This window comes from Neltuma alba, unplaced genomic scaffold (assembly GCF_004799145.2).
Source record: "Neltuma alba isolate B1F8T4 unplaced genomic scaffold, ASM479914v2 tig00012375_pilon, whole genome shotgun sequence".
NCBI lineage: Eukaryota > Viridiplantae > Streptophyta > Magnoliopsida > Fabales > Fabaceae > Neltuma > Neltuma alba.
In genome coordinates this window covers 65,110-82,506 of record NW_021636873.1, presented here as the reverse complement: position 1 = coordinate 82,506, position 17,397 = coordinate 65,110, and the positions used below count along the sequence as shown (strand labels likewise).

General features: G+C 30.0%; 1 protein-coding gene across 1 annotated transcript; it reads right to left on the bottom strand.

Moving 5' to 3' along the window:
- Positions 1-1,540: 1,540 nt before the first annotated feature.
- LOC114726345 (protein REVEILLE 1) lies at positions 1,541-4,422 on the bottom strand. The gene is made up of 6 exons (XM_028912924.1): positions 3,959-4,422; positions 3,437-3,568; positions 3,221-3,332; positions 2,975-3,036; positions 2,471-2,803; positions 1,541-2,378 (listed from the first exon to the last, which is right to left on the bottom strand). The coding sequence occupies exons 1-6, from the start codon at positions 3,968-3,970 to the stop codon at positions 1,896-1,898; spliced, it is 1,134 nt and encodes a 377-aa protein (XP_028768757.1). The 5' UTR covers positions 3,971-4,422; the 3' UTR covers positions 1,541-1,895.
- Between the last annotated feature and the right edge of the window lie 12,975 nt (positions 4,423-17,397).

Genomic DNA, 17,397 nt, shown 5'->3' with positions numbered 1-17,397 from the left:
TTTTGAAGGTTCTTGGTTTCGCCAACTCCCAAAGTTGCAACATCTCGTTAGTGTCAATTTAGTTTTTTAGCTAGTTGGATTTCTTAGCCTAGCTTGCTTTTACTAAAATTTTTCATCAAATGGAACGACGTATTCTTCACTGTCCGCCAAGAAGATCCATCGTAATAATTCTTCATTATTAATTAAATCAGGTCCATTGTTTGTTTTTGTTTTGCTCCTGAGAGAGAAATTAGGTTACATTTGGTACAGTATTGAAAATGAAAAATAAAGATTGGGATTGAAGGTGAAAACATATATTAAAAAGATACTTAACATGAGTAATTTTTTATCACATAGGATTAGGCAATCCCCACATAGATAGAATTGGAAAATACCACCTCTCCTCGTGATATTCCTCTATCCCACATATATTGGTTTGTCTAATCCCAAGTATCATACAATTATTCAAACTAAACACTCTTTTCATATAGTTTTATACTTTCAATCTTAATCCTTATCCCTCATTTTTAATGTTTCATTACAAATAGGAACTCAGCGTTTTGGCTCAAACCTCCACACAACAGAATCAACAGATATCACCAACATATTTATACGGATGTTCTTCTATTCACCGTACGTTAACCTTGAAATAATAAGTAATTGATCTCGGGTGAGTAAAACTAAATTTTCTATTTAAAATACTTAACATTATTTTAAAATTTTATCTAGCTCGTTTTTTCAATCGATTTCATGTCCAAACTCCTGATTCTCCAGTAACCTCCCGATTCTTTTTGCAGTCCATACAACTGTGAATTAGCTATTAATTCACGCTGTTTTAGATCGAGATCCCTTTATTTAACATAAATAGAATTCTTTATATAATATTTTAAACATTTAAGTTGGCAAAATTAAAATAATTTCAATGCACGTATTTTTTTTCATACTTTTTATAATTTTTTTGGGAATAAAATTAAATTTCAAGAGTTCCTCTTAGTGAAAGAGATTATGATTGTTTAATCACGAAGTTTCAAATTCAAATCTATATAAATAAAGAAACATTTTTTAGGAGTTGCGAAAGAAACATTTTTGGAAGAATTATTCTCAGCTGCTACTCAAACTTGACATTTGAACCAAATTATATGTTTTCAAAATACATCGAAGTTTATAGGAGCATATAAATTAAATGGTCACTTTGCTCTTCATTTCTATAACTGATTATTTTTTTGGGCCTGACTTTTTGTAACAAAAAGAACGAGATATTTGCTCTGCGTTTATCGGGCCCATAATTTGAACCCAATAGCTAATACTTCTCTCCTCATATAATACGCGGATCGGGTGATGACTAGAGGGTCTTGGACTTTCAGTTAATTATTTATAACAATAAAATTAATTTATGGATTTTCACCATCGTTGTTGTGAACTCGTGATCTCAAGAGTTTCCACCTTCAACCAACGAGATCATTGATCGCGGCAGATTCTTCTCCTTTTTGCATGTAAACTCGATCTATTTCCTTTGACCAAAACAATAAAAAAAAAAAAAAAGACGATCTATTTCCATTGATTAAAGTTTGAACTGGCTTCATTAGGTATATATAAGCATAATAGTAGCATCATTTTATTAACTAGTAATTTGCATGGGCAACAGGGGGAAAATGCTAGATAATCTACAGTCCAAACTAGGAAAAAAGAATTCGAACAAATACCAAAAAAAGGACCTACATGTACTACCTGGTAGTATTTGGAGGTTGGAAAAAGAAAAAAAGGGTCACTTCCGAAATTACTTATAAGAAAAGGTAGGTTTATGGATATGAACAGCAGGAGAATCAGCAGCTGAAAAATGCACCAGAATGTCAAAAATTCAGCCTCCTCCTCTTCAGGCGGGACAATTGCTTGGGGAAACCTGATTATGGAAGAAACTATAATAATGAAAGGCGAAGGCGTTGGCCTTCCTTCTCCTCCACTGTTATAGGCAAGGGCTGGTTTTCTCTTTCTGCTATGAATCTTTTATATGGCACAAACCCTATAGGCCTCTGCAATATTTCAGATATGGCTGATGGTTCTCTGGGTGTTGTCAAGTACCCAAAAAGACTCAATTTTTCTCCCTTTCTGTAGGGATTCATGTGACTTCTGGCTTCGATATCTGGGTTTTCATCATTGTCCCCATCACTTATTGAGCTAGTAATGGTTGAACCACACCAATCTACTTCCTTTTCAACTTTATCTTCAACTTCCCTCCCCCAAGGAGCAAAACCAGCAGGAGCTTCTGTTATATCTGAATTCTTCATTGTCGGATCTGTTACCAGAAGAGTCGTCCCAAAAAGCTTGAAAGTCCGACCACAAGTTTCTTCTGCTGCGTCTTCTTTGGTAGAAACACTCTCTCTAGGGAAAAGCTCAAATTTCTGAACAGAATAATTACAGAGCCATATTATATAAAGTTTTTTATTTAGCTATTTCTAGAAATTACGATCAAACAGATCAGATGAGGAAATACCTGAAGAGTTTGTAGATCAGGAGATGAATGGGCATTCGGGGCAGAACCATCTTCCTCTGATGGACTTCCATTTGGTTTATATGAATCAGAGTATCCGGGAGTGTCTAAACCAAACGCAGATAACACTGATTTCGGAGACTGGTTTTCCTGATCTGATTCTGATGACTTGAGAGAATTAGACCTCATTGGCTGGCCTGCGTTGGAGATTGCTTTATCAGGGAATTCGACCAGCTTCCGAGGGTAAGGATGAGAAGGCTTTCGCTTTGGTCGTGGCGGTGGGATTTCAATGGACTCCACTGAGCTTATGCTGCTCCCAGCAGTCTCACGAAGAACCTGCCACAAGCAAAAGAGTCCAGAGATTGATGAGATGAGCCCTTCAAATTCAAAACAAGTTCTTCATTTAGTACATCAAGGAGGCCATCAAAATTTGAACTTTGTTTCACATATGACTTTTCGCTTATCATATGATAGGGATTTTGTGAAAAAATAGAGAAAGCAATAAACCTTTGTGAAATACTTCTGAGCATGGCTTCGAATCTGAACTGCGCTCTTTGTGCCAACATGTTCTGTTGCGAAAAATAAAGGATCCCAAGACTTAGACCGAGTACACCTTTAATCCTTTCTTTTTTAATCTTCAAATTAGTGATAATTAAATAAATACTGCTTCACAATCATTACTGTTTCAAATTTTCCAGAAATAACCAGATTGCATTCTTTCGTGAAATACAGAAAGTTGAAATTAAATGGTACCTTCAATCTTTCGCCATGCCCTGCCATGGAGCTTCAGAGCTTCAAGGAATTTGTTATGCTCTTCATCTGTCCATCGCTCCCTCTGTTTCGTGATGGTATATGGTTTCCTGACCTATTGAAGAAAACACAAAATCGATTAATTATGTACCATAAAGAGGAATAATCAATCAAATATATATTTATAAAACGCGAGAAAGAGAGGATTTTAGATTGAACCTTTGGAGCATGGTCTTTCCCACAAGAAATCTTGTCGTTTGGTTGAACAAGGGACGCAGAACGTAGTCCAGAACTCAGAAATACTTCCGTTTCTAGTGGAAGGCCGTTGTATCCGGAAACTTCATTATGATCCTGTATTCAAAATCCAAAGCGCAAATATTTACAATCTAATTACATAGAAAAATGTTAAAGGAATTAGCTAGACGTAATTATAATCAGAAATCATTTGTCCACAACCTATAGGAAATATCCAAAATTTGCAATAGTGACCGATTTATGGAATATATGCACTTTTGGCGTTTAGGAAAGGAAATCTCATCATCTTTAAAAATAGATTCCTCGTCCTTTTTGCTTTGCAAAGTTAGATTACCCAAAACGAAGGAACAAACAGATTGAAATCGCATCATATGCAATAAAAATAAATGAAAACAACGATGTTGCAAGAAAATTGAGGCCACAGAATCAATCAAGAGATATTTAACGAAAATAAAATTAGAGAGCAGAAAATCCCGTAAAACGTACCTGGATAGCCATGGCTGCAAATTTCACCAATCAAGATCTTCTCAACTTGCCCAGCGGATTTAGAACCAGGAAGCGACTCAGTGTTCTTCTACCCCCGAGAATATCTGTTAGATCTGTTGATCAATCACGAATCGAAGGCATCAAAGCTCGATCGCAGAGAGAAATCCCCAGAACAGTACATAAACTTTGCCACCCACACAAAAATCCATCCAAAACCTTTCTCTCCTACCAAGTAAATCCTGCGAACAAATCTATAGAACCGGACCGAAGAAGAAGCCGGAATAGTTTTCCGGGAAAATAAATGGAATCAGGGGAGAGAGCAAGACGAGGTATGAAATCACGAGAACTCTGGAATGGGAAAGAGTGACAGTGTTGAAGAAGAAGAGAAACAAAGGAAAATCAGGAAGCTTGGAGATATGGAAGTGAGGAAAAGGAGAAGAACAGGGGAGAGGCAGGTGGGCTATGGATAGAACTTAGAAGAGAGGGGAACGAATGACAACCATGTGGGGTGTGAAAAATGGACTTTGTAATGAAGAAAAAGTGCAAAAGCGAACCAGGAGGGGTCGCCACGTCAGATGTTGAATTTCCGTTTTGTCGTTGTTGGGGAAAAAAAATATTTAAGAAAATACCTTGTTTGCGTGCCTTCCATCGAAATCTCGACAGCTCGTTAAAATCTTGTGGCTGTCGTCTAAAGACAGCCTAGACACGTGGTGGCCTATCGTGCGTCTGTTTTGCACTTTTTTGAATTTTAATGCTCTTTTGTATATTTTAATTATTCTTTAGTCATAGATCATACTCATGCCAGCGTTCAATTAGGGTGTGTTTGGTTGGAGGAGAGGGGAGGGGAGGGGAAATGAGCCCCTTCCCTCATTTGGTTAAAAATTTTAGAGGGGAGGGAAGCTAAAATGTCTCCTCCTCTCCCCTCCCTCCCCCCATTTTGGCTCCCCTCCAAATTGGGGGTTTTTGGAGGGAAGCCAAAATTTTGGACCATTATACCCTTATGGCTTTTTTAATATTCCACTTCTACCCATAAAATATATTATTATAATATTTATTTCAAATAAAAAATATATTATCCTAAGTAAAAAAATAAAAAATATATACATTATTATAATTAAAAATATATTATAAAAATTATTTAAAAATAAAAAATATTTAAATAAAAAATTATAATATTATAAAATTAATTGTTTTTTATAAATATATTATTTATTAAATATATTTTAAAGCTGGAAAAAAAGATAGCCTAAAGAAAATAAAATTTCATTTTTTTATGGCATATAAAATTTGTTAATTTAATTATTTTAAATATATTATTATATTTATTAGAATAAAAAATTACTATACCAATTTTTTAATACACATATTAACATGATAAGACTGAATTTTTATTAAATTATATAATTTAAATTAAGATGTAAATTAATTTATATAATATATCAATAAAAAACATAAACTAATATGTAAGGGTAAAATGATAAATTGATTATTACTATCCCTCCCCTCCCCTCCTTGAACCAAATAAAGGATCATTAAACGCCCTCCCCTCCCCTCCTTTTTAATCAAACCAAACAAGGGGAGGATAAAACCTCCCCTCCCCTCCTTTTTAATCAAACCAAACAAGGGGAGGATGAAACCTCCCCTCCCCTCCCCTCAAACCAAACAGGCCCTTACTCGCAGGCGGGACCGTGGATGATTAATACTCGCGACACTAGAGTGACACGTGTACCACTAATCAGTGCGCCATACAAGCCTGGCCAATAGTCCAATACCTTCCCGATTTGTAAACCGATAAGTGGGATTTACCGGATTATTCATATTTCCTAAATCCAATTATCGTTATAAAAATAATAAAATAATAAATGGTAAGAAAGGCCTAGTACAGATATTAATCGACGCTTCTATTCATGATTTGAGCAAAGGATTTCTTTTCGGGGTATCTTTTTGACTTTCGACTTTCGAGCAGCCTATCAGACTCCCTGGGGGGTTGCTCCAAGATTTTTATATTTTGATTTTTTTTTCTAGCCAGATTATATTTTGTTGGCCTTTATCGTTAAAATATTTAATTTAAATAGTATAAATATGTTGACACCAAAAAAAAACATGTTATTTTTCTAAGTAACATAATCGGCATATAATTTGATGAAATTCATATTATTATTGTTTAGTATTTATACAAACTGAAAGAAATGTCGAAAAGATTTAATGCGAATTTAAACTAAGTTAAATGTTGAAATAAAAATGAAAAGTTAAGGAAGGATGAAAATATCATTTTATTGAAAACAGAAATTTTAGGAATTTGAAAAAAAATTATAATTCCAAAGAGAAAACATTGTATAGATACGTTCTCCATTTTAAGGAATGAAGAGTTACATAAAAATAGGAGTCACTATCAGAGTTTTTTAAAAGATGATTTTTTTTTTTTTGGTGTGAAAAAAGGTCCAGAAGAGTAGGACAGGACTGGGGAATCAGTCGAGCGTGGGGAAGATATTTATTACCCTATAGGACCTATTGATGAGAACAATTATCCTGAATTAATAAAACAAAATTTTGGCAAAAAGAACCAAAATTAACAAATGTTATATTAACTACCATTAATAGGACAACGAACAAGTAAGAATAAATAAAAAAAGAGAGAATATTTTATGTATTTACAAATTAACTTAATATGATAATTTACATCTAACTTTGTTATATTTTTTTCAAATTACTCAGATAATCAATCAATGTTTACTCAGATCTGAATGTCCCTATTTTGCGGTAAAAAGAAAGAAAGAAAGAAAAGATGTTAATTAATACGTGTAAATCCAATACTTGGTGCTTACAGGGACCCTCACTCCCGAATGATGTTTTAGCGTGTCCCTGTGTTTGTGAATATAAAAATAGATTTAGCTTTGTTCGTGCACACACATATTGATTCGGTAAATTTTAGGTGAAAATATTTAATCAATTCTTTTTTTGGTAAAAGAGAGAGAGAGAGAGAGAAGAGATTCATAAAGAGTAAAGAAACAGATACAAGGCAGAGGTAGCGAGCGGGTGCAAGTTGTGACGGAGATAAGGTATAATTTCAATAATAATAATAATAATAATAATAAGAGGATATCTGGTTAAGATATGAGGTTGAAATATCTTGAAAAAGCGAGGGAGAGACAGGGAGAGGAGAGTGAGTGGGGGCCAAGAGCTGCGGATAGACGATAGACGATAGACGATAGACGAAAAGCGCACAACTTTCTGGTATGCACTGTTTTCCACGTCATCACCACCGGCCGCCCCACTTGTAGTAATCCGACACGTGTGCATGCACTACTGGGTAGTCATCCCCTCCTCACCACTCGTTTTCTCCTCATTTATAATTTAATTCTAAATTCCTCCAAAAATTTCCGAGCCACATGCTTTTCTTTTTGATTTTTCCTTAATTTTTCCCCACTAGGAAGGTAAGGGGGGCAATAAAGTGCATACAAAGAAAGGGAACTGAAAAGTGCCAGGTGCCGTAGGTTGCTTTGAAAAATGAAAAATGTGCGGCTGAAGATGAAGAAGATGTATAGGTGGCAACATGTTCATTCACTTCCCGGTTCTACCCCCCAAGCGTCCCATCACATTATGGGTGGGGAACATTTCATTTATTCCCCCCCACTTCATATCTCCGCCCGATTTAGAGTACAGATGAGCGATTGAAAAAGTAGTTTATTGAAAAAGTAGTTTATAGAAAAGTAAAATTGGATAAAAGTTAAATTGGATAAGTTAAATTGTGTTTAGATTAGAGTTCAGAAAAGCTAGATTGTAAAAGTGAGATTGGTAAAAGGTTGTTTGGATTATGATTGAATAAAAGTAAGTTTGGTTATAAAATGACCAAAATATATATGAGTTTTAATAAATAATGAAACATAATTAAAAAAATAATTTCACATAATACAATGAAATTAAAATAATTTAATATGAAGAAGTCATAAAAAATATTTTAAATATAAAGTGAAATATGAAAAAATAAAAGTATATTTTTAGGAGCATATTTAAAAATAAAAATATATTTCTAACTTATTCATTACTTTCAACTAATTTTAACTGATTTTTTATTATCTACAAATTTGTTCTTTGAGGCTTATAATAAGAACTAAAAGAGTAATAAATTTCTTAACTTTTTCTCTCTCCATATTTCAAAAGCTATAAGCCATAAGCTATAAGTCATAAGCTGTTAATTTTAGCTTATAGCTTATTGTAGCTTTTTAGACAAAAGCCCGATTACAGAAAAGCTGATCCAAACAGACCTAATTTTGTCAATCGAGTTTATAGAGCTTATAAACTACTTATAAGCTCAAAATAAATGATGCCAAACAGGCACTTAATCTTTTTAACCACACGCGACAATTATATATCCACGATTGATTCCTCTCTCTCTTCTTTTAATCTTTGATGTATAATTTCATGTGAAAATTTTCTTTTGTTTTAAAAAAAAAGTCTCAAATTGATGATAAGCACATGCACCATAACCACAAATGTTAAGGGGTAGGTCCAATATCACGCAGTATTTAATCATTCACCTAATATTTTAAAATATTTTGTAACTCATCAAATATATTAAAATATTTTTCAGCTGTGTTGAACATTCTAACGTAAAAGAAAATATTTTGAGATTCTGACAATTAAATCGTGCCATAATCATAATTATAAGAGTTAGTTAAAAATTTAATATAGTCTTAAATATAAATACAAGACTTTAATTTACTTTATTTGATATAATTGTTTATTATTTTCTAAAATAGTCTCTGAAATGATTAAGAGTTTCGATTCTCATACTTATATTCCTCCACTTCTCAATATAAAACCTATTTAACTAATTTGATTAAATTAAAAAAGTTAAGTGAGTTAGTTAATTATAAAAAGCATGACATGTTTTTTTGAAAATACCACAATCATCTTTTTTAATATTCTTTCTCCTTCTTCTACTTACTTATAATTGAAAGAGATCAATAGAAATAATTTTTAAAAATTAATAAAAATAAAAAATAAATTTTATATTTAAAACTAAAATTAATTTAATAATTAAATTATATATTAAGGATCATGACTAGTTATGTTTCTGGTGAAGCCACCCTCCCGCTTTCACGTGATCTGTTCCGAGGAACAAAAAGACCAAACTAGCAGAGACCAAACCTTCCACTCTTTTCGCCTCCCAGTGGATTCCGCTCAACTTGGATAAAGTTGTGGAACTGGATAATAAATTTTTTGTTCAACTTCACTGCAATATGCCAAAAGGCTAACAATATAAATATTTTGCAACTCATCAAATATCTTAAAATATTTTTTAGCTGTGTAGACATTCTAACGTAAAAGAAAATATTTTGAGATTCTGACAGCTATATCGTGTCATGGTTGTAAGAGTTAGTTAAAAATTTAATTTAGTCTTAAATATAAATATACTACTATATCCTTTAATATAATATCTTTTCAACTAAATTGTGCTATTTAAGAAAACAGTTAAAATTAGCTAAAAACAATTAACGTGCAGTAAATGTAGTTTTTCCCCCAAATATACTCATATATATAAATAGATTAACGTGAGAGAGTAATAGCTAGATAAATGAAAAAAGAGAATGTATTAAATACATTAAATTAGAGGTAAAATATGTAATACTGCATTAAATACTCATACAAACTTAAAGAGGATCTTATCAAAATAGACAAAACCATTCAAAAAATAAGATCTCGTAATAAAGGACGGAGGGGGTAAGACTTTAATTTACTTTATTTGATATATCTATTTATTATTTTCTAAAATAGTCTATGAGATGAATAAGAGTTTCCATTCTCATGCTTATACTCCTCTAATCTTCAATATAAGATCTATTTAACTAATTTGATTAGATTAAAAAAATTAAGTAAATAAGTTAATTATAAGAAACATGACATATTTTTCCGAAAACACTACAATCATTTTCTTTAATATTCTTTCTCTCTCTCCTATTTGATTATAATTGAGAGAGATCTATAAGAATAATTTAAAAAAAATTAATAAATATAAAAAATATGTCTTATATTTAAAATTAAAATTAATTTAATAATTAGGTTCTATATTAAGAATAACATAACTAATTATATTTCTTGTGGAGCCACCCTCCTACTTCCACGTGATCCGTTCCCAGGAACAAAAAGACCAAACTACCAAAGACCAGACCACCCAAGACCAAACCTTCCACTCTTTTCCCCTCGCAGTGGATTCCGCTCAACTTGGATAAAGTTGTGGAACTGGATAAAAAAATTTTTGTTCACCTTCACTGCAATATGCCAAAAGGCTACTATATATCCCAATGTCAATTTGTTACATTTGCTGATATGAGTACACTATTAAAAACAATATAAATACTGGAGTACAAAAGTGATAAAACTGACAGCAGTCATGCGGAAAACCAGTGCCGGAAGCACTCATTCAGTTATAAATGTAAAACAAAATAATTAATTCATGAAAATTAAATAAATTAATTAAGTCAGCTGTTTATATAAAAAATATGTTAATTTTTTTAAGAAAATACTTAGATCAAACTACTTATACTCATTATATCAATTTATTCGTTCATGCACAGCATATGTCTTATATTTTTATGTGAATATGTAATTAAATGCTATTGAATGATAATATTTTAAAAATAAAAATCGTGTTCATACATTATTAGAGATTTACAACCCTTTAATATAATAATTAATAGGAATAATTTAAAACATTATAAATTTTGAAAACAAATTGAATTGAAAATCTTGCAATTTACAAGTGGAAAAAAGTTTTTAAAAAAAAACTAGGTAGTTCTCGCATTTAAGATTAAAAAAGACTATTAAATTGAGTTAATATCATTTTTAGTTTTTGAAATTTGACCTCATTTTCAGTTTAATATTTAAAATTTGAAGGCAGCGATTTTGATCAGTGAAATTTAATTTCATTTTGACCTGTTTAAGAATTTTTGTTCCTAAAATAGTATTTTTGTCGCTGAAATAAGATTTCAAGGACCAAAATTACTAGTTCTAAATTTTACGAATCAAATTTAAAATTATGTCAAATTTTAAGGGTTAAAGATAGAATTAACTGAATTCCAATAGAGACATTCTTGGCAAACCAAAAAAAAAAAGGAATTTGAATAGAAATAATTAATCTAGAAAGAAGATAGATGGGATGGGGAAGGGAGGGAAGCACAGGAAGGAGAGGATGAGAATCTAATAAAGCAAATGATACTTGAGAATGAAGTGAGTGGAATAGGACAATTAATAGGCATAAGGCAGATATTCTGACAGTGCATTAAGAAAACTTAAAGAAGAAGAATATGGTATATCTGAAACGAAGTGAACGACCTATGATGCAGACACAAGACACACGCCATGCTGACCTGAGTGAAAAAGTTCAGAGGACTTAGAATTAATACCGTACAATGATTCTAAAGTAAATAAAGCGCATATATGTGCATAGATATGAAGAGCTGCTTTCAACAGGATTTGTGGAAGGCAGTTTTATTCTGTGTGCGGTTTTTTTCTAAAAGTTATTATATTCCTCATCATCCCTTATAAATTCCTGTTCCCACTAGGAAGCTTGTAGTCATAGACGCCCTCGTCGACATTATTAGCTCTGCTCTGTATCTTCAGAGTATACATCGCTGTCATCAAATAAAGCATGTCCCAATCTCAGCTTTAACCTTCTTGTCCTTACCTAATTTGTTCACTGAATTGGACCTAGTTTACATTTACACGATAATATAACTCAAATGTATGGACATGTGCCATATATCTAAAGCTTGATATTTTTGAACTGGATATTTTATGAGGAAGGATTCAACACGTAGTTTTTTTCACCCGCTAAAACATAGGTATACTTCTATTAGACGCAATCCTATTCGAGGTACTGTCGAGTACTAAATGCGGATGCCTCTCCTAGCGGGAATTTGAATCTTGGTTCACCATGTTGTGGGAGACTAACCCCTTTCACTGGATCTAACCCTTATTGGTCGATTCAACACGTAATTGGTCATATTATAAAGCCAGCCTAAAGGCTCAAATTAACTTCGCATGAATACTTATCATGTGTTTTTATCATATGGATAGATAATTATGACTGGTATTTCTGCTTTGCTTTTAGAAGTACTACCCCGGTCCTAATTATAAGAGCCAGTTGATTAATTTGAAGAGATTAAGAAAGTAAGTTGAGTTAGTTATTTGTCCTAAATAGGTGGCGTCTTTCCTAAAATATCCTTGCTAATCAAGTGTATTAACTACAACTCTTATTATTAGAAGGGTTACTTTGAAAAAAAAATGTATAAATATGAGAGACAAAGTGGATTGGGGTCTTATATTTAAGATCAAAATAAAAGTCAAACAGGGTCTTATATTAAAGACTGGAGGTGATAATATATATTGTTTGACACACGTCAAATGCTTAATGTAAACATATCTTTGAGCCAGGGCTTAAATCTTAATTCACTATATGAACTGACTTATGATTAGATTATATTCATGATACATGTTAATTATCTTTTGCACGTTTGGTTTCGTAATAGATATGATCGCAACTATGATCTTGGTTATTTCCTTTGTGCTCCTTATCACATCATATCATAATCGAAAATAAATTCTGATCTTCCAATAAGAAATAGACAGATTTTTAAGTACGGTGGAATATGTTACCATCAGAAAGAATCATTTGACTGGCAAGTCTATTATTGATGAGTAACTCTACATTTGCAGGGTAAAATTTTAGATAGTGATTTGTTTCTATTTGTAATAATTTATACAAGTGGAGGAGTGGTTTTTGTTTTTAATATGCCAGTATTAAATGTATGAAATGAGTAGCTATAAATGTTGCGTTCACAATTAAATACTGGTAAATAAATAGGCATTAAATAAGGTAGAATTGAAAAAATGAGAGTAAATTTAAGATACATGGATCGATTAATTTAGCATTAATTGATCTAAATTTTATTCTATGTATAAATAAAAACTAAGGGGGTACATCACATGCATATCAACGAGTAATAGCTGGCAAAAAAAAATCAACAAGTAATAATATTATTTTGTGGGCATGAATGCGATGGAACAAAACTCACTATTGCGCCTGCCTGGGTGGATATAGCTATTCAATTGTTGGAAGTGGACGCGGGTTTGTTTGGAAAGCAATATAAATGGAGATTTATAATGAATCTTATATTCACTATTAGTATTAATTGGGCTTTTTGACAGATGACAGTGCCAGCACAAAATCAATTTATTAAAACTCTCGCAATAGTCCATAATGAAGAAAAATTACCATCTTCCCCTTCGGAAAAAACACGGAGAGCTTATAAATTGCGGGTATATTTGGATTGGTGTTAGACAAAATTGACTTCTAACCTAACTGATTTTTGTAACTGAAGTTAGAATAAAAGTCAGTTAGTATAATGCAATGGGTTAATTAATCCGTAAGTCCTTATAGTTTCAACCAATTTTGAATCAGGTCCCTATAGTTTTTTTTCTTTTTATTAGATCCTTATACTTTTACCTTTTTTTAATTAGGTCCTTGTATTTATTTTTCTTTTAATTAAGTCATTATAATTTCATTAAATTTTTAATCAGGTCTATGTAGTTTTAATTTTTATTTATTAATTAAATATAAGCTTAATTAAATAGATTAATAATGAAATATAAAATATTAATAAGTAAATTAAATTAATAATTATGTAATAAAAATAATAGAATTAATTAATTCAGGAAAATTTTTAGAACAATTAATTTTTTTGCTAAAAATTTAAAATCATTATAATAATTCAATATCTTTAGAATATTATTGTTTATAAACTAATATTAAATAATATATACTATTTTATGTTTATATAATAATACTATTAGAATTCATAAAATAAAGAATAAAAAATTCAGGGACTTAATTAAAAATAAAATAAACTTATAAGGATTTGATAAAAAGAAAAATAAATACAATGACCTAATTAAAAACAAGTGAAAGTATAAGGATCTGATAAAAAGAAAAAAAACTATAAGGACCTAATTCAAAATTCGTTGAAACTATAATGACTTGCGGATTAATTATCCCTAATGCAATTTATATTTGGATAGATGCTTTTAAAAAGTCAGTTGAAAAAGTTAAAAGTTGTTTGGATGATTAATAGAAAAGTTAGTTTAGTTGTAAAATGATTGAAAAGTATATAGAGTAGTGTTTGAAATTTTATGTTTTTAATGTGATAATAATTTAAAGAAACACGTAAAATTATTATGATAAAATGTAAATAGTTTATTTGTAAAATTATAAAATAAAAATATTTGTTACGGAGAAAAAATTGAAAATATATTGTAGATAATTAATTAAATATACATAACGAACAAACATGAATATAAATTAAAAATTATTTGGTCTCTAATTAAAGTAAATAGAATCACATAACTAATTAGATAGTAAGTTTTGCACAATTTTTTCATAAGTCAGTTAGAAAAGTTGATCCAGATTGCGTTGGATAAGTTAGTTAGAAAAGTTACTTTTTTTTCATAAGTCAGTTAGAAACGAAGTTCAATCCAAATAATCTTCTGAGCTGCAAGAAGCCACAAACCTTAATTTCATACTTTCTCATGTGCTTTTGGCATTCCAAACGGCAATCCAAACGAGCCCTGCATGGTTTACCTCCACACAATTGATGTTAATGTGCAGAATGAATTAATAGAGTAATTATCTTTTTCTTATACATACTATCTCTTTCATAATTATCTTTATTATAATAATTTTTTTATCTTTTCTTATATTCTTTTTCCCCCGAAAATAAGGGTATTTGGAAGAAAAATTCTAATTTTTACTTATTTATTGTCTTTAACTAATTTTTTGATCCATATAATGGAGTTCAAGGTTACTTATAAAAAAGACAGAAGGAGTAGTATTTAACATGATATATAACTGAAGTATAATGAAAATGAGAGTAGTAACAGTTTGTCTTAACATTGATTTGAGTATATATTACCCCGTATCTTTAATATAAGAGTTAGTTTGACTTTTAATTTGATCGTAAATATAAGATTATAATCCAGTTTGTCACTCATATTTTTTATTTTTCAAAGTATTTCTTATAGTAGTTGTACATATTAAAATTTTTATCAAATGATAGTTATAATTAATATACATGATTAGCAAAGGATATTCTAGAAAAGGCAACATTTATTTATTACAAATAACTAATTTAACAAACTTACTTAATCTATCCAAATTAGTCAACTAGCTCTCATATTAAGAATCGAATGTAGTAATTTTTTTATATAAAAAGACTTGAGTATTATTTTTTATTCTTAATATAAAAACTAATTGACTAATTTTAGTAGATTAAGAAAGTTTGTTAAGTAATTATTTTTAATAAATATGTGTTGTCTTTCTTAAAATATCCTTACTAATCATATGTATTAGTTAGAATTACTATTTAGTGAATATTTAATATGTGTGACTATAAGGACTATTTTAACAAAAATAAATAAATAAAAGATACAAAATAATTAAATTTCATATTTAAATTAAATTAAAAATTAAATTAATTTTTATATTAAAAATAGGAGATAGTATAATATTTATTTTTCTTAGGTTTGACCTCGGGGGCAGCTATGGTCATAAACCAGCGAAAGCAAAGCACGAGGATTCGCGGAAAGTATTGGCTCTCCACCGCCTTTTAGGAGCCTCTTGGTACGAACTTATGAAGGAAAATCCCACGGAGAGAAAAAAAAAAAAAAGAAAATTACTAAGTTTTAAATCAGAATTATTTTTTAAATTTTGACAAATTTTAATTTTTAGGCTGATTTGCAAAAAACTGTTTCTGTTTTTTTATTTGATTAATTTAAATCTTTTTTAAATATATTATTTAATAAGTTTTTTCAAACCTTTTTGAATAAAATTTTTTTGTCAATCACTTTACGTTAATTAACTCTTATTCTAATTTTAATTGATGAAAGTAAATAGGAATAAAAGTTAATTTTGTCAAAAGTTAACCTTTTTTGGGTATTTTTTCCCCAATGTTAATCTAAACAATTAATTTTTTGGCCCGAATTAATTTAAACAATTCTTAAACAGCCGGAAAAAAAATTGAACGATAATGTCAGTACAATGAAAAGAGATGCAGCCAATAAAAATTCCACAACACATTCTTCATATCATCATCACCGAAATTTTCAAAATCTAGGAAAGTCCTCCACTTTCCAGCACTTCCTTCGCTCTCATTTCCCATCCACCTCCTTTTTCTTATTACTACCTGTTTTAAATATAAAAATTAATTAAATAATTTAAATAGATTAAAAAAATAAATTAAATTAGTTATTTATAATAAATAAATATTATCTTTATTAAAATATATTTGCTAATCGAATATATTAGCTAAAACTACTATTATTAGAAATATTATCTTGAAAAAATGCATAATATAATAGACAGAGTAGATTTGAGTCTTATATTTAAAATCAAAATAAAAGTCAAACAATGTCTTATATTAAGGACTGAATATAGTATTATTTTGTCCAGTTCTTCAAATATATACGTGTACATATATACAACGCCTCACATACTATTATACGAGTTAGCTGATTAATCTAAGTAAATTAAAAAAATAATTAAATTAATTGTTTATAATAAATAAATATTACCTTTTCTAAAATATCTTTGTTAATTATGTATATTAGTTAGAATTATCATTTAATAAAATTTTTAATATATGTAACTGTTATATGAACTATTTTAAAATAAATAAACAAATATGAAAAATAGTGCAGATTAAAATCTTATCATCAAATTGAATAAATTGGGAATTTAGGATAACCAAAAATGACTTTGACACGATTTGGATAGAACAAAGTGGAAGCCAACCAGGCCCATTGAATCACCGTTTTGGATAACTTCACGAGGTTCTCAACCCAGATGCTATGGTCCCCGGCTTGACGCTTTATGCCCCCCTCATCATATAATCCGGCGAGTTATTTTAATCCCGTGACTTGACAGTGATTTCTTTCTTATAATTTCGATCGGGACCCCATTCCTCTCATCATCAACTCAATTATAGATCTAAACTGACGTCTGATGATAGCAAAACGTTGATATATACATTAATATAATAAAAAAAAACTTTATTATTTTAATATTACTACTTATTTATAGATGTTGATATAGTAGTTACACGTGTTAAAATACTTTTATTAACACACATGATTAGCAAAAGTATTTTAGGAAAAATTATACTTATGTATTATAAATAACCAATTTAATTGATTTTCTTAATATACTCAAATTAATTAATTAATTTTTATATTAAAGATCAAATGCTGCAAGAAATTTTGTGGCTCACCGCACCAAATTTACATAACACATGGGAAGTGTATTATATATAATAAAATTTACAATAAATTATATTATTCATAAGTCATGAATAATACTGCTAACTCTCCAACTTGGGAAACATGCA